We start from the raw sequence: 22,622 nt of genomic DNA on the forward strand, positions 1-22,622 counted from the left end.
TAGGTGATGCTGATCCAGGGACCATGACTCAAGAACCACCGTCAAATAGGGATATATTTTAGATATTTTATAGTTACATGTTGCTATTATTCATCCATTAGTGTATAGCCAACCTTTCCAGCTATGTTCACTGGGATGCCTTCCTTTAGCGCTGAAGAATAATAAATCTGTAGCTAAATTTAAGAAAACATTGCAAGAAGTTGAGTTCTTAAGTCAGTGACCAAGCCAATATTCTTGCTTATCACTATCTGAAGTAATTTCATTACTCTATGCATTTATTGTCTCCATTGCCTACTTGATGAAGGCAGGGAATCTCCCTCCCTTTCTCATTGCTCTAGTCTGAACAACTGGGCAGGTGTTTGGTACATAGCAGACTCTCTGGAAATACTTGTAAAGTGAGTCAATACTAGATTTTTATTTTTCTAAGTATAGAAAGAGGTTGGGTGTGGTGGTTCACACCTGTAATTCCACCAGTTTGGGAGGCTGAGGTGAGGAGGTTCAATTGACGCCAAGAGTTCAAGACCAGCCTGGGCAACATAGTGAGACCCCATCTCAATAAAAAATATTTACGCCAGGCATGGTAGCTCGCTCCTGTAATCCCAGCACTTTGGGAGGCTGAGGCAGGTGGATCACTTGAGGTCAGGAGTTCGAGACCAGCCTGGCCAACATGGTGAAGCCCTGTCTCTACTAAAAATACAAAAATTAACTGGGTGTGGTGGTGCATGCCTGTAATCCCAGCTACTTGGGAGGCTGAGGCAGGAGAATCACTTGAACCCAGGAGGTGGAGGTTGCAGTGAGCCGAGATTGCACCACTGTACTCCAGCCTGGGCAACAAGAGTGAAAACTCCATCTCAAAAAACAAACAAACAAACAAACAAACAACTTAAAAATTAGCTAGGCATGGTGGTGCATGCCTGTAGTCTCAGCTACTCTGGAGGCTGAGGCAAGAGGATCACTTAAGCCCAGGAGTTTGAGGCTGCAATGAGCCACTACACTCCAGCCTGGGTGACTGGGTGAGACTGTCACTTAAAAAAAGAAAAAAAAGAAAGAATTGTGTCAAAGGGCTAGATAGGGTGAGATTGGCATTCAGTTCCTTTTACTCGCTAAGCAAGTGAAGTATTCGACAGCTTTCCAAGTTCTCATGCCCATCATTATATCCTTTAACCTCTATGATCAAATATCTCCTTGTTTGCAGCTGCTCTCATTCGCGGAAACAGAAACAATTGCGCTCAATTCTCCAATAACCTTGATTGGCTCATCAGTAAATTGGACAGACTAGAATCTTCCTCAGGTGAGAATTGACAGGAAACTATAACTAGAAAAGATGAAGGGTTTTTTTTTCTTTCTGTAAAAAAAGAAAACAAAGTTGAATCTTTTCCAATGGATTGCAAACAATCCTCAAATCATACTTCAAAATTAAAAAGAAATAGTCTTCAAGCTTCCTGGCACCTGTACGACTTTACTTAACAACTCTAACCCAGACTTCAACAATCCTTCCTTTTTAAATTTTTTACTCTGTGCCTTCATTGTTATTCCGTGCCTTCATTTTTAATCCTTGGGTCCATTAATCACCACCCCCCACCTCACCCACCCAGTGATCCTGGTCTCCTTCTAACTCCCATTATTATTTTTTTTTTTTTTTGATTACCACGGAATTTTTTTTAAATTATTATTATTATACTTTAAGTTTTAGGGTACATGTGCACATTGTGCAGGTTAGTTACATATGTATACATGTGCCATGCTGGTGCGCTGCACCCACTAACTCATTATCTAGCATTAGGTATATCTCCCAATGCTATCCCTCCCCCCTCCCTCCACCCCACAACAGTCCCTAGAGTGTGATATTCCCTGGTTTTTAAACCCTTTTCAATGTTGCCCAAACTATTTCTTACAGTCTAAAAGCGGGAGTGAAGAATGACAGGGATGAGAGGAAAAATGATCCCCACTCACCCTCTCTCCCCTGACTCACCCTTCACATCGTATCTGTAGTCCTCCCTCATGACTTACGGAGAATCTGAGCCAAGAGTGTGGTCATCATTGGGAAGTGACCATGCTGCAGGGCTTAGCAGGTTGCTTCCTCCGAGATGAGTAAACATGGCAGGTATAGGCCCCTCATGGGGAAGCTGAAGGGTTTTGATGCTTTTCTCACAGCATAGAAATGACAGGTGCTTTAACAGACCGGCCAAGAGAGGTTCCCCCAAGGATCATCCACCTACACACGTCTTCCTAAGCCTCTCTTTTCTTCAGTGCCCCGGTCTCATGGGCTAGATTACATTTCAGGCTAACTTATGAAAACATTGAGAAAAAAACAGAATCAAAAGAAATTTTCCTAATAAAACTAATTAAGCTATTAGCCAGCTACTTCCCTTGAATTTCAATCATGATATTACCGTGTATGTGCCAGGCTGCAGAGGCACTAGTTTTTCTTAAGCCTTCACTTATGTAACCTATCCAGTGTGCCAAAAAAAAAGGGGGAAAAGCCAAATAGACTTTATTGTGTGAGCTTACAATTTGTTTGATACATGAGTAGACCTAAAATAAAAATAATTTCTAGGGTAGTTCCTAGAAAAATTCTTATTTGGGAGAAACTCAGAATATTTTCCAAATTACTTGAATGACCTTTAGAATTTATAGTAAACTGGACGTCTTCTCTTATATCTATTTTTAAATGAAGTATTATGTGGTTTGATCAAATGAAAAATTTTATTTTATAGCTGCTTCTCTGTATTTTGACATACAAAGATCATGTCTTTGTCCAGGAAGTGGGAGATAGGGTTTGTGCTGAATTAAAATCACCAGTAAATTACAGACTGGTTGGCCCCCAGGGGGCTCTGAAGTCTACCGGAAATGATCCATTTTTTTTCTGGCTGGAAAGATTTGATAGATTCAAAGAATTGATGATATCCTGTCCCCTCAGGAAGGACTGTTCATACTCAGGTTTCTAAATTGTGGTCACTTCTGCAGGGCATTTAATGTCCAAATTTGATGTTTGTGGCATTCATGTAGGTATCTTGGAAGTTTTGCACTGCATCTTAACTGAAAGCCCAGAAGCCTTAAATCTGATAGCAGAGGGCCACATCAAGTCCATCATCTCCCTGTTGGATAAGCACGGGCGGAATCACAAGGTAGGTGTGGAAAGAACGGTGATTGACTTTGCCTGGTGTTTCCCTCCCCAATGTTCATGACCATTGTGTTTTACTGAGAGCATGTTGATTAGTCTTTCTTGACTTTGATAAAAATCTTGGGAAACTGGAAAAAGACTTTCCCTGCATACAAGCACTCTCCAAGCTGGGCAGCCACACTGGACTTTGGATGGTGCCGTGGGTTTCCAACAGCTCCCCAATCGCTGCTCATTATCATTAACCCTTAACACCAGCTCACTGTGGGACACTCAGTAGGCCCTGTCTGCACATGGCCAACCGTATGGGACTGGCTTCCACCCTAGGATCCAGGAACTTCGTAGTGAAACAGCTTATAACAAGCTGTATAGAAAAGGTATGAAGAAATCAGATTTAAAACAGTGTAGAAAGTCTTAGCAACGTGGTTTGTTATTAAACAAAATCAGATTTACTATGAGTGAAACCAAATGAAGTAAATGAATCTGTGCGTGTGCAAGCAGAACTGAAGCCACTGGCCCTTCCCTTTTATACAAAGCAGCTATATGAGTTGGGGCCTCAGTTATGTCATCTGTAAAATGGAGACAAGGGCATCTCACTAAGTGGAATGCTATATCATTTTTTTGAGATCTCTTATAGTTCTAACATCTCTGTTTTTATGAAGTTATATCTCTAAGACACAGTGATCTGTGGGGAAAGTCTACTAAAATATGGGGAGTTTTTTTCCTGACCCTTCAACATCTGCACACACGGGGAACTATCATGCTAATTAGTGGCCAGACGCGATATTCAACGGCTCAGGAGGTGTATTTCAGAGCAGATGGCATGATGGGACATGGGGGACTGCAGCTGTGCTTCTACAGAGTGGAGAGAAGTAGGCTTCGTCACTGGCAGTCTCTGCTTGTCATCATCTCGGGGGACTGCGTATTTGAGACAGCTCAGTGTGTCCGGGAGATTGAGACTCGGCAGCATAGACTGTATGACATGCATCAGCCTTGGGCAGCAGAAAGCCGTGGTCCTTAGCATGTGGGAAATTGTTTGACAAATAATAAAAAGAAATATGTGGGATCTAAAATCGCTTTTCCAAATGCAGTAAATCAAAGGCAAACATGAAGCTTCAGCTTCAGTCCAGATTCTCTGTGTTCTAACATGTTCCTTCCTGTCTGCGAAGTGTAATGAGAATAATAGGCACCTGAGCAACGTGTGCTAGGAGCCACCGGCTATGTGCAAATGTCAGAGAAGCCTTTTGACAGGAAAGCTGCTCTTGTTTCATTGCCCCAGAGGTTTCTTTATTATTAGAACACATAGTGTACTTAATAAATAACCAACTTTGTTGTGGCTTCTTTCAGCCAAAAGCCACAAAGCATTTGATGCATGTCACTTGGTGGCAAGTTGATTACTATTCTACCTATTCCACAGTTGAGAAAACTGAGGCCCACCAAGCTGAAGTATTTTGCTAGAAATCAATGCCTGATCTGATATGTTATCAGAGTAGCCTTTAATCTTCTAGAACCAAGACATTGTTAGAGAAATTCTGGTAATGTAAAAGTTGAAGCAATGTGATCTTGGTACATAAGAGTCTTTTCAAAGACGTTCCTTTTCCATCTTTGGATAGATTTTTGGGTAAAGGTTTATCATGAATTCAGATCCTTCCTTAGGTACTATTCCATTGGATAGCTTTCATTTTCAAAGAGAAAAAACAGGTTCAAACCATCACTAATGTATTTGTGGTCATTTTGCAAAGAATGTGCTGAGTGGAGGCCAGACTTCCATTGCAACACTTCATCTTTGCTTGGAAAATGCCAAGGTCATGTTTTTCTCTCCAGGCTGCATTGTTGTCTCCAGTCCTAGAATTTCAGGAGTCTCTGACTAATCCACTTAGTTTTCGGTGAAGACAATGACTCAAAATATGCAGAATTTTAAAGCCACAAGGGACCTCAGAAGTCTTCCCACAAGAGCAACAACAGTAATGATAACCAGCATTTATTTTGCACTTAACAAATGCCAGTTATTGCTGTCAGTGTTCATGTGTATCTTATTCAGGTCTCGTTATGACCTTCTGACATAGCATCATTATTATTTGTACATGACAGTGGCAGAAAGAAGGCCGGGGCCTGGGTCCTTAGACGTTAAGCAGTTTCCCAGGAGCCACACAGCTAATTAATGACAGACTAGGAGCAGAAGTTGAATATTCTTTCCAGTGTTTCTCAAGCTGCAGCCTGTGAACATATTCTTTAGAATCCAAATGTTCTGTGAGAATATATTTAATTTTGTGATTTTATTTTTATAATTATCTAAATACAAAACTTTTGCAGTGAAAAATTCACCCTAGAAAGCATTTCCTTTGCTTTTTTTATTTATAAAAAAAATAAGGGGTACAAGTGCAATTTTGTTACCTGGATATATTGTGTAGTGCTGATGTCTGGGTTTTTATTGTAACCCCAACCCAAATAATGTACATTGTACTCATTAAGCAATTTCTCATCATTTACCCCCTCCCACACTTCCAAGTTGCCAACACCCATCACTCCACTCTCTATGTCCACATCTCCACATTATTTAGCTCCCACTTATAAGTGAGAATATGCAGTATTTGACATTCTGTATTTGAATTATTTCACTTAAAATTATAGCTTCCAGTTCCATCTATGTTGCTGCAAAAATCTGATTTCATTCTTTTTTTATGACTGAACAGTATTCCGTTGTGTGTGTGTGTATATAAACCACATTTTCTAATCTTCCATTGATGGATATGTACGTTCTTTCCATGTCTTTGCTATTGTGAATAGGGCTGTGATAAACATACAAATGCAGATATCTTTTTGATATAGCAATTTATTTTCCTTTGGGTAGATACCCAGTAGTGGGATTGCTGGATCAAAAATGGTAGATCTACTTTTAGTTCTTTGAGAAATCTCCATACTGTTTTCCATAGGGGTTGTACTAATTTACATTCCTACCAACGTGTATAAGCGTTCCCTTTTCTCTGTATCCTCACCAACATTTATTATGTTTTAATCTTTTCAATAATGGCCATCCTGACTAGTGTTAAGATGACATCTCATAGTGGTTCTAGTTTGCACTTCGCTGATGATTAGTGACGCTGAGCATTTTTTCATATGCTTGTTGGCCATTTGTGTGTCTTCGTTTGAAAAATGTCCATGTCCTTTGCTCACTTTTTAATGGGATTATTTGTTTTTTGTTGTTGTTGAGTTGTTTGAGTTCCCTGTAAATTCTGGGTATTAGTCCTTTGTTGGATGCATAGTTGGCAGATATTTTCTCCTATTCTATAGGTTTTCTGTTCACTCTATTGATTATTTATTTTGCTTTGCAGAGCTTTTTAATTTAATTAAGTCCCATTTATCTATTTTTTGTTTTTGTTGCCTGTGCTTCTGACGTCTTAGTCATAAATTCTTTGCCTAGACCAATGTCCAGAAGAATTTTCCCTAGATTTACTTCTAGGATTTTCATAGTTTCAGGTCTTACACTTAGGTCTTTAATTATATCTTGAGTTGATTTTTGTATATAGTGAAAGAGAGGGATCCCATTTTCATTCTTCTGCATATGGCAATCCAAAGTTGCCAGCACTGTTTGTTGAAAAGGGTGTCCTTTCCATGGTGTATGTTCTTGTTGACTTTGTCAGAGATCAGTTGGCTATAGCTATGTGGCTTTATTTCTAAGTTCTCTATTCTGTTCCATTGATCCATGTGTCTATTTTTATACCAGTACCATGCTATTTTGCTTACTATAGCCTTGTAGTATAATTTGAGGTCAAGTAATTGTGTCATGTGTGTCCGTGTGAAGAGACCACCAAACAGGCTTTGTGTGAGCAACAAGGCTGTTGATTTCACCTGGGTGCAGGTAGGCTAAGTTCGAAAAGAGAGTCAGTGAAGAGAGATCGGGGTGGGGCCATTTTATAGGATTTGGGAAGGTAGTGGAAAATTACAGTCAAAGGGGGTTGTTCTCTTGTGGGCAGGGGCGGGGGTCACAAGGTGCTCCGTGGGGGTGAGCTAGGAGAAGGAATTTCACAAGGTTAATCTCTCAGTTAAGGTGGGGCAGGAACAAATCACAATGGTGGAATGTCATCAGTTAAGGCGGGAACCGGCCATTTTCACTTCTTTTGTGATTCTTCACTTGCTTCAGGCCATCTGGACATATACGTGCAGGTCTCAGGGGATACGTTGGCTTAGCTTGGGCTCAGAGGCCTGAAAGTAATGTGATGCCTCCAGCTTTGTTATTTTTGCTCAGGATTGTCTGGGCTACTCAGGTTCTTTTTTGGTTACATATGAATTTTAGGATTGTTTTTTCTAATTCTGTGAATGACACTGGTATTTTGATAGGGATTGTATTGAATCTATAGATTTCTTTGGGCAATATGGTCATTTCAAAGATATTCATTCTTCTGATCCATGAGCATGGGATGTTTTTCCATTTTGTGTCATCTGCAATTTCTTTCATCAGTGTTTCGTAATTTTTTTTAGAGGTCTTTCACCTCCTCGGTTAAATATTTTCATAGGGTTTTGTTTTTTTGGCAGCTGTTGTAAATGGGATTGCCTCGAAGGCATTTTCATATAATAAGTTAGTGTTTCGCAGACTGGAATTGGAGAGCTCCTATGGGTTCATGAAGGTAGCCTTCAGGATATGACATTTTTCCTTTAAATATAATTTTACATCTCATAGGTTTGAGATGTAAAAATTCTTTCTGTACCTTGCCACTTCCAATCATTTGCTTAGAATTGAGACTACATATAATGGTGGCAATTATTATACCTTTACTTCTTTGCTAAAATATTTAAGTTGTTAGCTTTGTCCCTTTCATGGAAATAACTGCCACTCATCAAAAGCATGATCAGATTTGAGGTCAAAAAGTTATAGGGGAAGAACACAGTCTTTGGAGTGAAAAAGACAGGTGTGTGTTGCAGTGCCCACTCCATATTTTCTGAATGCACTTTACCCTTTGACCTCTCAATGATTTCACTCTTGTGGATCCTTCAACAGCTCCTCACTTCCTACTTTTCCAGGACTCATCAAAATTCTTCTCTGGTCAATTAAAAAATCAATAAAAAATTCTTGTCTGCTCTTTAAAACTTCGTTCAAACGCCACTTCCTCCATGAATCTTTTTCTGATTCCAGTTGGAATTGGTCTCCTCTCTTCTTATGATTTGTTCTCTGCTGTAATAATTGTTCCAATCTGCCTTCTATTATAGTTATTTTTTCACATCTATTTCTCTTACATCTGTAAGTTCCTTTGTGGTAGGGACTGTCTTTGTAATCCTCATAGCGCCAAGCTAAGATGTTGTACATGGCAAGCATTCATACATGTTTGTTGAAGGTTTAATAAATGAATAAAAGGAACAAATGAGTGAGCCAGAATCTACTCCTGTCTCACCTTGAACTAATAACACACTATGTTAGTAGCACTGATTGTGTTATTTGGTAAAAAGAATAACTGATAAAAATTCTAACAGTCACTGTAGTTTTTCCAGAGTAAGATTCTGCTAATATAAATAAAGTGTGCATTTTCTACTTGCCCCTGAAGCTGCCTTACTCCAAACCTGCTCAAAGTTGCCATAGATAAATATTTTTTATTATCTTCTTTGTTTTGCAAGGATTTGGGTCTACCTTTGAGAAAAATATATGATAAAATAGTAATATCATTGATTCTCAGTATAAATCAGGAATCAGGGTTTAGCCTGGAGGGGCTGAATAGCAGCCATTTCTCAAATATAGGACTTGACATAAAAATCTCAGAAAAAATATAATTAGCATTTGTTTAATCAGACTGCTTTTACAGATGAAAGCTGTGACAAAAATGCAGCAGCCAAACAGTGTTTCCGTAGGTATTTATCTTCAAAGTATAATTCCCATATAAGCTTGTGTTTGGGATAGACAGTAATAGAGATAAAAAGCAAAATGAGAGGCTCTCTAATGAAATGTGGTATCAGTGATGAGAACGAAAACCAGAAACAAATGAACCCCACAAATGGGCCATTGATTAGGGAGGCCTAACTCCTATGACACACAACCCCGTATTGTCAGTGGCTTAGCGTAGTCCAAATTTATTTTTTCTCATATGACTCTCCAAGGCCAGTGGGAGGGCTTGACTGAGTGTGGTTATTGGCTTCACCATCCCCTAAGGGTAGAGCATCACAGACAATAAGGTGTTTACAAGTCTCCTGAGGATCATGTTAACATGAGGGCTCTGATTCAGTAATTTCGGAGTGGGACTGGGGCTAAGCATCTGTATTTCTAGAATGGTAGCACTATTGCTGATGAACTAGATGGTACCAGTGCTGCTCTTCTGGGGATCACACTTGAAATAGGGAGATCTTTGGGCTTTGGAATCCCTTGTTGGATATCTGTATCCAGTGGAAGGAAGGTAAGGATGGTGGGGCCCACTCCTGGGGGCCACCCACTTCCGACTGGCCAGAATTTAGTCCCCTATACCTGCAAGTGAAGGGTGGGAAATAAAGCCTTTGTATGTTCAGAAGGAGAAGAAAATGGAGTCTGGTGAATCCTCAGCAATACCTGCCTCTCCAGCCAGGTATTCCAGCGGTCACCAAGATACCCCCTGTCAGTCAGAAAGCACAGATGGCCTCTAGTTGCAATGTCTGCATGCCCCCCATGGTGGATTAGACTTATCTGCACTCCCTTTTCTTTTCAAAGAACCTGTGAACCCAGAAAATCTGAGACAGGTCTTAGTTAATTTAGAAAGTTTATTTTGCCAACGTTGAGGACGTGCCCGTGACAGAGCCTCAGGAAGTCCTGACGACATGTGCTGAAGGTGGTCCGGGCACAGCTTGGTTTTAGACATTTAGGGAGACATGAGACGTGAGACATCAATCAGTATATGGATGAAGTACAATGGTTCAGTCTGGAAAGGTGGGACAACTTGAAGCAAAGGCAGGAAGACGGGAAGCTGAGAGGGAGCTTCCAGGTCACAGATAGGTGATACACAAATGGTTACATTCTTCTGAGTTTGTGATTAGCGTCTCCAAAGGAGGCAATCAGATATGCATTTATCTCAGTGAGCGGAGGAGTGACTTTGACTAGAATGGGAGGCAGGTTTGCCCTAAGCAGTTCCCAGCTTGAGTTTTCCTTAGTGACTGTGAGGGCTAAAGACATTTTCCTTTCACATTTCCCCACTTTTCTGTTTTTTTAATCTTTTGGAGAAAGCGTTTTACAAGAGAAGAGTCTCTGGTCTCAGGTTTCATCTGATCTCTCATAGCTAGAAGGGTTTATTCCTAGATGGGTAGGTCCCAAAAGCTAATTTTTAGGAGGTTGTGAAGTCCCATATCCTGTGAACAGAAAACAGTGGGGAGGAAGGGAGAGAAAAAAACAATGAACAAAAGAACAATCCTGGAAAAATCCATATAGGCCACATTACTCTGAAGTCCATACATTAGTAGGCAGGTATGAAAGTGGCTTATGTACGTAAACAGGTTGCTGTTATTTTCTTCTGAAGTTTATTTAAGTTGTCTGGCTTCGGTACACAGGGTTTTAAGAAAGCACAACTTAGTTTTCAGTGACTCCAAATTAGGAAAAATGTAAAAAAGAAGGGAAAAAATTTGAAAACATTATTTCGAAGACTTTTAACTAGGAAAAATTAGAATTCAGTCCCAAACTGTAGAAAATAATAAAAATTGAAAAAGATACTAGGCAGACCAGAATCTAACAACAGGTCTACTTGAAACATAATTTTTCTCTCTGCAGTTTCCCATTTTCACTGAAGACAAATCATGGTAGGACTGGTTTGCTTTATTATACTTGGCCTAATTATTTGTATACAGTGCAGCAAGGGTAATTAGTTTTTACATAGGCTTTTAAATGGGCTTTGATGGAACTTTGTTCCATAGCAGGAATCTCAGATACAACTTCTTAAAGCTGAGCCCAGCCATGAATTTGTACCATCAAATACCTATGAGTTGGGTGAATTTCCTCTCCTCTGGAGGGTCCAAGATAAACCTGGGGCTTCTGCACGTGTCAGAAAGTGACATTCTTTACTTACCTCAGAAACCCTATACATGGACTGTGTACACAAAATATGAGGCCATTTGTTCCAAGGGCTTTATTGGCTCCATAAGTCAAGTTTGATTCCTTAAAGGAAAGCACACCATTCCAGTCAAAGCCTTGGTAAAATAACCAGTGTATCCAACTGTGCCCTATTACAAAAGAAAACTGATTCTTATTGTACTTATGCAAATAACTCTATTGCCATGAATTGAGACTACTCACAAATAGTTTCCAAATTCTGGAGAAGTTAGGTAGAGAGAAACAAATACGCTCCAAATTTTGTTCACAGGAGTGTTCTTTACTCAATTGTTAAAAGCCGTAAATAGCTTAAAGGTTTTCTTAACTCTGTAAAACAAAACAAAGTATCAGCAACATTTGAAGCAAAAAGTCAAAAAGATTACTTCAGTTTTTTGTTGCTTCAGTTAATTCAGTTAACTCCTGTTATGTTTGATAGCCATGAACATTTCAGCTCTGCATGAGAGTTCTGAAAGTTTTTTCCTTTATTCCAATGTCACAATTTCCAAAGTTATCAGAAAACCTGCATTTAAGTGCACCTGTTAGAGTCCTACAGCTGATTATAAACCCACCTTTTAGAGAAAGTTTCAAACAAGATAAAACAAGACAGCTTTTTGTGGATGAAAAAAGTTTTAAGGCAGCCAGAGTTAAAAGAAACAATTGACAAGGAAATTTGTTACCTCTGTGGCACGCAATAATTTTAAAATGACAATTATGATTATTACTGATAATGTACACTAAGGTACATCAGAATTACAGGAGTTTCCCATAATTTTGGAATACACACCAATAACACATTTATACAAATATATCCCAAAGAAACCAAATACCATTTCATATTTGACAATGCTTCCTGTATAATTTTTATACCAAATAAGCTAAGTTATGTCATTTTTGGACTTTAGGGAACCTAATGTCTTTAAAGATTAGGTTAGAAAAAGACATAATTTATAATTTGATTTTGGAAAGTCTGTCAAATATAAAAGGTTTAAAACACTTGATACTACAAAATAGGATTACAGGTCATTGTAAAGTCATTTATTTAAGTGATAATTCAAGCATTTCAAAAAGTGAAAACCTTCATTCTTTGAGAGAGAAGACTTAATTTTCTAAACAAGGAAGCCCTAATAGAAACAGCATGAAGTCAATTACGTTTGCTTTCAAACTTTTGTAAACAATTTATAAAATTTAATCTTGATTATAAAATATAACTTCCGTAAGCCTTTTATAACCTTTATAATCTTTATTAAGAAGTTGGTTAATGCTTCAAGAAAACCTTGTTAATCTGACACAGGGGTCCATATACTGGTTTTGCATCAGTTTGCCTTTGACATTAATAATTAGTTTATAGAGGAACTGCACTTATTTTATCTTTCAAAATTGGCCCACCTTACAATCTTATAATCTTACACACCCACCTGTTTGGAGACAGTCCCTGGGCCTTGAGGAGTTGAATAGCTTTAATTTCTTGCCGTGTGTCTCAGGAATGCAGTTTATTTTGATTGACATCTTCTATCGGGCCTGAAGATGAGCCTTTAATTGCTATCAGTGTTTAAGATTTAGCAGGACTTGGTGTCCTTTTTAGACCCAGGAGTTAGAGCCCTGTAACTCAGTGTTACAATAACTTTAAAAGCACATACAGGAAGATACATGGATGTAATAATGTAATAACCTTAATTTAAAAAAAAATTTATCTCAGTTTTTTTCCCTAAGCAAACCAAAACTTCATATGACAACTTGATTGTGTGAATTTTTTTTAAAGTGTAAATCCTCTTATTGTGACTTATACTGACTGCTCATGACAGGGTTGGACTTTGTGATTTATTCTGAACATCCCTCCTTTTTGAAAAATCAGTGATTTTATTTTAGGACTAAATTTACCATACAAGATTCTTTCTTATATAAAATTATTTCTCTTTAAGTTTTTCACCTCAAAAAAAAAAAAGCCTCTTTATTTTTATAACTTTCTTTATGTCTTTTTTATTCCTGGTTCCTTTCACCTTGTTGTATACATAACCTTTAAGTTTTGAATTAGACAAAACTTGTTCACTTTTTTTTAAGGACACACTTTTTTTTTCTTTAACAATAATGTTTTCCTACAATATGTATTTATTGGAAAATACCCAAATAGTGAAATATCTATTATTTGATTTAATATAGCTTTATATTCTAAATTATGACCAGTTTGTCTACAAATATTTGTGCCATTACATTTACCTAATTGTTTTGTTTACCTAGATTATTCACGAAAACTGTGACAGTCATTATTTAAAGTTATAAAACTGCCGTTGCAAAATTATAACTGAGACACTGAAAAGAGATTTGATCTGACCAACTCAATATTGCTCTTTTTTTTTTTCTTTTTTTTGGGGGGATTTCTGACTTCTTTTTATTTATTTATTTTAAGTAGATGAATAATACTTGTACATGTTCATGGGGTACATAGTGATGTTGTGATACATATAATACATGGTAATCAGATCAGGGTAATTAGCATGTCCACCATCTCAAACATTTATCATTTCTTTGTGTGGGGAATAGTCAATATCCTCCTATTTGAAACCATATAATATATTATTGTTAACTATTAGATTGGTGCAAAAGTAATTGCAGTTTGCCATTACTTTCAATGGTAAAAACCATAATCTCTTTGCTATAGAACACTAGAACTTATTCCTCCCATCTAGCTATAATTTTGTATCCTTAAACAAATCTCTCCCTATCCTTCTCTTCCCCCACCCTTCCCTCTTAACCTGCAAGCTGTCCTTGTTCATTCCTGGGCATAGGCCGAACTAACTTTGAGAGGAACATAGTCTGTAGTTTAGCTTTGAAATAGACAATAACAGTTCTTTCCCAAAACAAACCTCCTTATTGCCTGTGGACTGGACTGCCTAAAGCCACTGGATTAGACGTTACAGTAATCTTACTAAATTCAAGATACAACTATTTTCATTAAACCCTTATCAATGACTTATTTATTACAAATTACAAAAGCAAAGATTATTCTGTTTTGGGCTGGGCTTGTAGTTTTGTAACCCCTATGCCAAATTTTGACACCTTACAGTATTTTGGCAGGGATAAGTATGAAATTGCTTGATTAATAAATGCAAACAAAAATGTATGCTGGGCAATACTTAAGGCATTTATAATAGTAGTTTACTAGTAATTTTAAAGCTAGCTTATTTATTAAAGATTTCACTGGCCAGGCCCAGTAGCTCACGCCTGTAATCCCAGCACCTTGGGAGGCCAAGGTGGGCAGATTACGAGGTCAGGAGTTCGAAACCAGCCTGGTCAACATAGTGAAACCCAGTCTCTACTAAAAATACAAAAAATTAGCTGGGTTGTGGGTGCCTGTATTCCCAGCTACTCAGGAGGCTGAGGCAGGAGAACCACTTGAACCCGGGAGGCGGAGGTTGCAGTGAGCCAAGATTGCACCACTGTGCTCCAGCCTGGGCGACAGTGCAACAGTGTGAGACTCTGTCTCAAAAAAAAAAAAAAAAAGATTTTACTTAAGTTACAGGAACTTTAAAAAGTATTTTATTTAGTCTTTAAATAGGAACTTTAAAATAAGGACTAAACAGGAACTTTAAAAAGCATTTATTTAGTCTTATTTAGTATATAATTTAAGAGCTTTTATTTTTTAAGCCAATTATTTAGAGCTCTTTTATATATTGTTAGTAGTAAAACATTCTGTATGCAAAAAATAAATATATATAAAAACTTATGAGGCATGCCAATGAAAGTACATTTTATAGATTTATAAAGACTCCTCCCCCACTTTTTTTTTTTCCTGTCTTAGACTTTCAGATTCTTGATAACCTGTTTCACAACCCTAGGCAATTGTCAGCTAAATAGCCTTAAATTTGCACATTAAGGGAAACAACTCAAGTGAAAATCAAATAGCAAAATTTACATCATAAAGTACAGAGAGAAAAAGTCTGGTGGTGCTAGAGGGAGACAGTGTTATTTTTCTTGAACCAAATTAAACATAAAATTAAACTACACCTTCCTTAAAAACCCAAGAGTAGCCTCTGTTGCAATAACTATTTTAATTACAAAAAAAAAATCAGATGAAAACGGAATTCAGTTAACTGAGAAGAAAAAAAAATTGCTCAAAAAAAAAAAAAAAGACAAGGCCTTAGGAGAGAAAAACAAACAAAAAACCAAAAACATGAAGACCTTTCAAATACAAACACGCACACATGCACACATGCATCTTGGATGTTAGCCTTTTAATTAAGCTGACTTTTAACCATTGAGCTCCTTTAAAAAAATTTTTTTTAAATCTTATTACCGTATTTCTGCTAGGACAAAATGCTGCTAAACTAACAACGATCACACAAATTGTACGATTTCTGAGCACTCTAAGTGTAAGCAGAAATTAACACCAGCTGGCTGTTAAATGCTAACTTTAGTCGTTTAAAAGGAATTTGCAAGACAGAATCCCAAACCAGTTTCTTACCTAGTGATAGGTCTTAGGCTGTAGACTGCTGTCTGCCAGCCTAGAAGCAGGACAAAAAAAAAAAAACTCATCTTCCCTGTTGGAAGCAAGCTCAAACTCCATAAAGGAGTTACCTGCCTTCCATCATCATGGAAGCAAGAAAACTTGCCTTCCTGTTGGAAGCAAGTAAAACTAAAAAAAAAAAGGAGTTGGCTGGGCGCGGTGGCTCACGCCTGTAATCCCAGCACTTTGGGAGGCTGAGGCGGGTGGATCACGAGGTCAGGAGATTGAGACCATCCTGGCTAACACGGTGAAACCCCGTCTCTACTAAAAAATACAAAAAAATTAGCCAGGTGTGGTGGCGGGTGCCTGTAGTCCCAGCTACTTGGGAGGCTGAGGCAGGAGAATGGCGGGAACCCAGGAGACAGAGCTTGCAGTGAGCAGAGATCGAGCCACCGAACTCCAGCCTGGGAGACAGAGCGAGACTCCATCTCCAGAAAAAAAAGGAGTCGTACAGCAAAACAGACTTTAGATCTCAACCTGAAGTTTTGGGAGATTAGGGATTCTCTGGAGGGGTTACTCTCAAACCTCAGCAAATTATCCTATTGGTTTAAGCCATAAGGTTAGCTCATGCTGGTACCAAGCACCGATAGGAGATTCGTCAAAGGTCAGGGGCACCTCCACTCAGGATCCCCCCCATGGTTACCAAAATGTGAACCCAGAAAATCTGAGACAGGTCTTAGTTAATTTAGAAAGTTTATTTTGCCAAGGTTGAGGACACGCTCGTGACACAGCCTCATTAAATCCTGACGACACGTGCCTAAGGTGGTCCGAGCACAGCTTGGTTTTAGACATTTAGGGAGACATCACTCAATATATATAAGAAGTACACTGGTTCAGTCTGGAAAGGCAGGATAACTTGAAGCCAAAACAGGAAGACTGGAAGCAGACAGGGAACTTCCAGGTCACAGATAGGTGATATACAAATGGTTACATTCTTCTGAGTTTCTGATTAGCCTTTCCAAAGGAGGCAAATCAGATATGCATCTATCTCAGTGAGCGGAGGAGTGACTGAATAGAACGGGAGGCAGGTTTGTCCTAAGCAGTTTCCAGCTTGAGTTTTCCTTAGTGATTTTGGGGGCCCAAGGTATTTTCCTCTCACAAACCCATTTGAACTATTTTAGAAAAGGAAGTTTATCTCCATTCCCCAGTTTTACCTGAAGGAGTGTCTCCTAAAGCAAAACCTAAACAATGTCAACTCTGATTCTTTAAGTGGCATCATTTATTTATAGATGATGCACTGCTCTGTTAGGCTGTGTGCTTTTTACAGAGCCTTTTTCTCTTTGCTGTTCCTACTGTATGTGGATTAAGCCCTGCTTTCCCTCTGGCTGTGACAGCAAGTCTCCCACAGCCATCACTCCAAGGCAAAACAGATGAAATGTGTAATAGGCCGACTGAAAAGTATTTCATTTCCTGGCCATCTATGGCTCTTTTCTTAGGGTGAGAAATTAGTCTCTGGATTTCAAGTTTCCACAGTTGATGTCTTTCATAGAGTGCTAATGGTAAGAGTCCCCCATAAAACTGCATTTGGGATTCTTTTCTGCTTGTCCCGTAAATGTGCTTTGTATTTATCTGGAACAAAACTGACATTCAGGGAGTCAAGTAGAAAATTGGTTTGTGAGAATTATGGATACAAATGCCATGAACACCTTGAAGCTATGAAACCCCACTAAGCATTGAGTCTTTAGTGGCCACTCTGAGAGACTGAAATGAGGCTGCCTGCCTCTCTGTTGGTGCAACCTGCCATATCGTGGCTGTTATTTATCGACTGCTGTTTGCGCATTCCTCTCTGTGAAGGAGAGCAGGAGGAAGAGAGCCTGACTGGCCCAGCACAGTTCGCTTTGCCATGATAGGAACAAAGAAAATCTGAATGAAAGAGGATACAGTGCAAGGAGAGGACAGAGGAGAGGTGAGCGTGCAGGACAAGGCAAACAGAGACTGTTTTCCAGCTGCCTAGGAAGTGGGAACAGGGGGCACAAGCAGTTTAATGACTTAGATTCATGGGCCACCTGGGATCTTGAAAGTTTGTTCTCCTTCTAGATGGGAGAAGGAGAGCAGGTAAAATATTTAGAATACCAATTTCCAGAAATTAAAGGGTATCTTAATGAGTTTTGATGATACCACAGCAAAAGACCGAAGAACAGGAGTCTGCCCTACCATCACCCCACCTACAGGAGATTCCCAAGCTTGCTACATGCAAGACCTTAGCCAAATGGGAATCTTATGTGCCTTTTTATTAAGACCTGTAATAAGCCTCCACTATTACTCAGTGCCAAGCACCATCAGGGCTGGGTGAGAGTGTGCTGCTTGAGTTTGAAGTCCATAGAGGGCCTTTTATCCTTCTGCTCTGTGTTTTCAGAGCTCAGACAGTGAGCAGGGCCTGGATTTTGTGCCCTAGATGCCTCGCCACACCTTAGTCCTGGCCTAGCTAGGATATTGTCTTAGACAGTCTGTCTTCAGAGCACAGCCTCTTACTTACTGTAATAGAGCAATGGCCACTGATGGTATGCATAATTTGGAGGGAAGGGGCATAAGACTAGAACAGAGGGGCTAGAAAGAGGCCCAGACTCATTTTCCCAAGAAGCAGTAGGCTCTGAGGCATCACTTGCTCCTTCTGGGTAAGAGGCAAAGCTTCCTTGGCTCTGAGCTGGCTCTCCACCCGTCACCTAGCCCTCACCCTTTATGACTCCTTCCCTCATGCATTGTGGTGGTCCTGCCTGCTGTGCCTTCCTGGTGGTCCTAAGGTTTGGTGGGTGTGTCCTGCTGCAGGTTCTGGATATCCTGTGCTCCCTCTGTCTCTGCAATGGGGTTGCAGTGAGAGCCAACCAGAATCTGATCTGTGACAACTTGCTGCCCCGGAGAAACCTACTCCTGCAGACACGACTGATTAACGATGTAACCAGGTAAGACCACCACCATCATTCCAAATGCCAAGCATAGTTCTGCCTGTCTTGTCCTCACGCAGGAAAGGAGGGCTGATCTGAACTCCAAAGTTGCCCACCCATTGTTTCCATGGTGATACAAGTACATAAGACAAGACCAAGCAAATGTGCATTTCCTATGACTAGGGCCTCCAACACCTTTAGCAGAATTCCTCAAACTTTTCTGTTTAAGTAGCTGAGGATAGAGTATGTGTAGCATCTGAGTGCTAAAGAATTTGACCTGAGGTGGCCTACCATGTTTTCTTTTAAACAGTAATGCAACTCTTATAACTTCATAATATATTCATATTTATTTTTATATACCAACTTTTTTTCTATAATCTTCATAGAATGGATGTCCCAAGTGAGACTGTGGCTTCTTGCATCCTCTGGCTCATGGCCATGTATCTGACTGCTGTCTGTGAGGATCAGGGTGAAGAGCAGGGTCCCATGCAGGACCCCTAGCTTGCTAGTCCCTGCATGTGGCTGCACGTGAGTCATGTGAACTCACTGGACTAGGACTAGGCAGGTCTGCGGTTTTGTAGCCACTTTCTACCTAGGCCTACACACTACTCCACAATGGCAAGAATAGAATCTTCCCTCTGAAGTGCAGAGTGGCCCAAAGACCTGAGCTGTCACACAGACTTACTTTCTTCATGGTGCCAGCCTGGTTTTTCTTTGCCTACGCAAAATAGGGCATAGCTCCAGCCCAAGAACAGTTCGTCTCTAAAAGTATGATTCCTAACATAAAAACTCTAAGTGGTGTATCTTAAGCTTTTAACCACTTTGCTGGATACATTAAAACCTCTTTCCCTTAATGAGGTTGCCTAGTAATGACTTCTTAATGGTTTGAAGAGACCAGTGTTATTAATAATGCTTCGGTAACAAAGCTGCTATACTGAAAATAAGGGTGCTTATACCAATTGACCAAAAAATGGAATTCAAGTAAATTAACTTAAAAAACAAAGGTTTGTAATCGTACAAATCTGTATAACATTTCAGCATCGTTGCCCATGGTTGGCACTCAGTAAACGTTGGTTGCCTTGAATGGAATATTAAAAGAAACATCCTTTATGTTTTGTAATGAAAATGTTGTCCTCTTGCATCACACTAAGAACTTGATCAAGTGTTGAGGGTCCTAAGCTTTTTCTAGTCTTTTTTTTTTTTTGGAGACAAGGTCTGACTCTGCTGCCCAGGCTGGAGTGCGGTGGCATAATCATGGCTCACTGCAGCCTTGAACTGCTAGGCTCAAGCAGTTCTCCGACCTCACCCTCGCAAGTAGCTTGGACTGTAGGTGTGCACCACCATACCCAGCTAATTTTTGTAGAAACAGGGTCTCTCTTTGTTACCCAGGCTGATCCCAGACTCCTGGCTTTTAGAGATCCCTCCCATCTTTTGAGCAATATGAAATACACAGCATTGCTCTTGTCCTAGGTGTAAATGGGCCGTTGCCTCCTATGGTCTGGTTCAACTTGCTTTCTCAGCTTTTAAGGGTGTGTTGATGCCACTTGCCCATGTTTAATTTCAGTATCCGGCCAAACATCTTCCTGGGAGTCGCGGAGGGCTCAGCCCAGTACAAGAAGTGGTACTTCGAGCTGATTATCGACCAGGTGGACCCCTTCCTAACAGCAGAGCCCACACATCTGCGGGTGGGCTGGGCCTCTTCTTCAGGCTATGCCCCATACCCAGGAGGTGGAGAAGGATGGGGAGGCAATGGTGTTGGTGACGACCTGTACTCCTATGGCTTTGATGGACTTCACCTTTGGTCAGGTGCGTACCTTGCTAAAGCTTTGGCTCATAATCTCACTGGAAATGATGGAGGCTCAAATTATTCAAGCTGAAATGACCACCTCCATTTGAAATGATACAGACTCAAGAGTCTCAACTAATTAAACGGTTAGGTGGAAAAGAGTATCAGATTAAAATAAGACTCATTTATACCATTACTCAGACAGTTCCTAGCTACAAGGTCTAGTGCAGATCACTTCTCTCAAGCTCATTGTATCTGTATGAGCCTTATTGTACAGAATCGTTAGGATTATATGAACAGAGACTCAGCATTTATTCACTGAGCAGTGAGTTACATACTTTCTCGTTTTTCTCTTATTTTATCCTCACAGGGAGCCCTTAAGGTAGAAAATATTGACCTCATGTGACAAACGTGTAAACAGAAGCATAAAGATGGTTCAGTAATTTATTCAAAGTCACACTAGGAAGGATCCAGACCTGACTACAAGTCCATAATCTTGTCAACACAGCCTGTTGCTTCATAATACAATTTATAAAATGTCTGGATCCATGCCTAACACACAATAGGTGCTAACCTTTTTAAACGAATTCAGGGCTTCCTTTTTTTAGATAAATAATTGATGCTTTTCCCAAGCATGTCCATGGCCCGTGCCTGTGGAGGAATGTCTTGACTTCTGCCTGGGTGAAAAACGCGAGATTAACTCTCAGGCTTTCATCAAGAAGAAGAGCCCTACCTCTCCTGTCTGTTGTCCAAAGCGTGTATTTTCTGTATCTTTTGCAAAACTGCAATTGGAGACATCGCGTCCCTTATAGAAATCCCTTACATAAGCATTGTGCCGTGTGCCCGTTACATAAGTAACCATGACACACATTCTTCCTCAAATCCAGTACAAAGGAAAAGTTTACCTCTACAGGACAAACCTGTATATTTTCTTCTGTAACTGGTAGCTACATGACTCATCGCATTTTCTTCCTTCCCTTAGCTTTCTAGTTACAACCTAATTGCCTGATGCCAATGATGAAGTCAGCTCCGGTCCCAATGACATGCTTCTTTTAATCGGTCTTCATTTTCAGTTGGTCCATATGGATTTTGTTGTTGTTATTTTAGGAGCCATGTTGCATTCAGCTTCAACACTTTAAAACTTTTAGGAATGCTGTAAACATTTATTTGTATACTTATTTATCCTGGATCACTGCCATGGGGGAAGAATGAAAAAAAGCCTTCGTTCATGTTCTGTGTGTCCCAGAGGACAATGTGGTCCTGACATAAGTGGATTCAAAATGGCAGGATGATGGGGTCATGTGAAGGGAAAGTCTTATCTTGTGCTCTCATCCTCCCAACTTAACCTTCCCTAATTCTTCATGGAACGTGGAGCTTCCCTTTGTTCTCATAGTGTTATCATGGAGCCACTGAGTCTGTGGCTATGAAGTAGTGACCTTAAGCTTAGGTTATCATCAGATATCATAAGGTTCACAGGAAACTGTCTCTGAAGAAATGAACTGAGAAGAAAGAATCCTTATGCTCATGTACCTTTGCAGCTCCTGAGTGTGGTAGGATTAAGTCTGTGAAGGAATTAACAAGACTGACTTGTAAAAATTGTTTCACACTCCTGCTGACTGCTGCCTATCTCCCACCAACTCGCCACCATAGCCCAAGAATGTTCTCTGGAGCCCAGCTACACCTGAGAGGGCTCTGCATGAAGATTGGCTAAGGAAGTATGAAGCATACCTAGACCCTGGGGTGAAGCAAATTGGACCCTTCTCTCGAAGAGAAACTAATCATTCTCAAAGGAAAAAAATGTAGTCTTTTTCTGACTTTACAGCACTGCGTGGGGCACGTACTGTATTCCTGTATCCCTTTGAAGAAATTTGAGGAATGAATACATCAGTGAGTCAGGAGGCATGGAACCCATTCATGGTGCATCCATAGAGGGCTACTCTGTGCATTTCAGGACCTGAACATCCTGTCTAATTGTGTATCATTCCAGGAGTGTACAGTTCCCCATCCTCTCCCTCATCCCTCCTGTCTCGTCTGAAGGCAAGGAAGCTGGGTGCTCCAGGCTCATGCTGAACATCACTAGCAGTGGCTCCTGTGATTGGAGAAGTGGGAAGAAGGCTGGTGACTCAGCTTTTCAAAAACTGATTGTGGCTCTCTGAAATGGCCCGCACTTGGTGGTATATTGGCATGTAGGTGCACTCAAGGGATTTCATCCCTCAGTCTCCAGCATCTGATGAGACATGGAGAAACCAGTGTCTCCAAGTTTTATACGTTTCATTCTCACCAAAACCCAAAGCTTTCCTGGG

General features: G+C 40.0%; 1 protein-coding gene across 2 annotated transcripts in view; it reads left to right on the forward strand.

The window, feature by feature from the left end:
• The window catches only part of RYR3 (ryanodine receptor 3), a 580,370-nt gene that overhangs the window by 275,947 nt on the left and 281,801 nt on the right, over positions 1 to 22,622 (forward strand). For both annotated transcript variants that reach the window (XM_055363234.2, XM_055363233.2), the window contains exons 15-18: positions 1,196 to 1,291; positions 3,010 to 3,128; positions 18,418 to 18,551; positions 20,098 to 20,339. In XM_055363234.2, coding sequence (XP_055219209.2) covers positions 1,196 to 1,291; positions 3,010 to 3,128; positions 18,418 to 18,551; positions 20,098 to 20,339 — 591 coding nt within the window. The remainder of the gene's footprint in view (positions 1 to 1,195; positions 1,292 to 3,009; positions 3,129 to 18,417; positions 18,552 to 20,097; positions 20,340 to 22,622) is intronic.

Source organism: Gorilla gorilla, chromosome 16 (genome assembly GCF_029281585.2).
Source record: "Gorilla gorilla gorilla isolate KB3781 chromosome 16, NHGRI_mGorGor1-v2.1_pri, whole genome shotgun sequence".
In the NCBI taxonomy this organism is placed as follows: domain Eukaryota; kingdom Metazoa; phylum Chordata; class Mammalia; order Primates; family Hominidae; genus Gorilla; species Gorilla gorilla.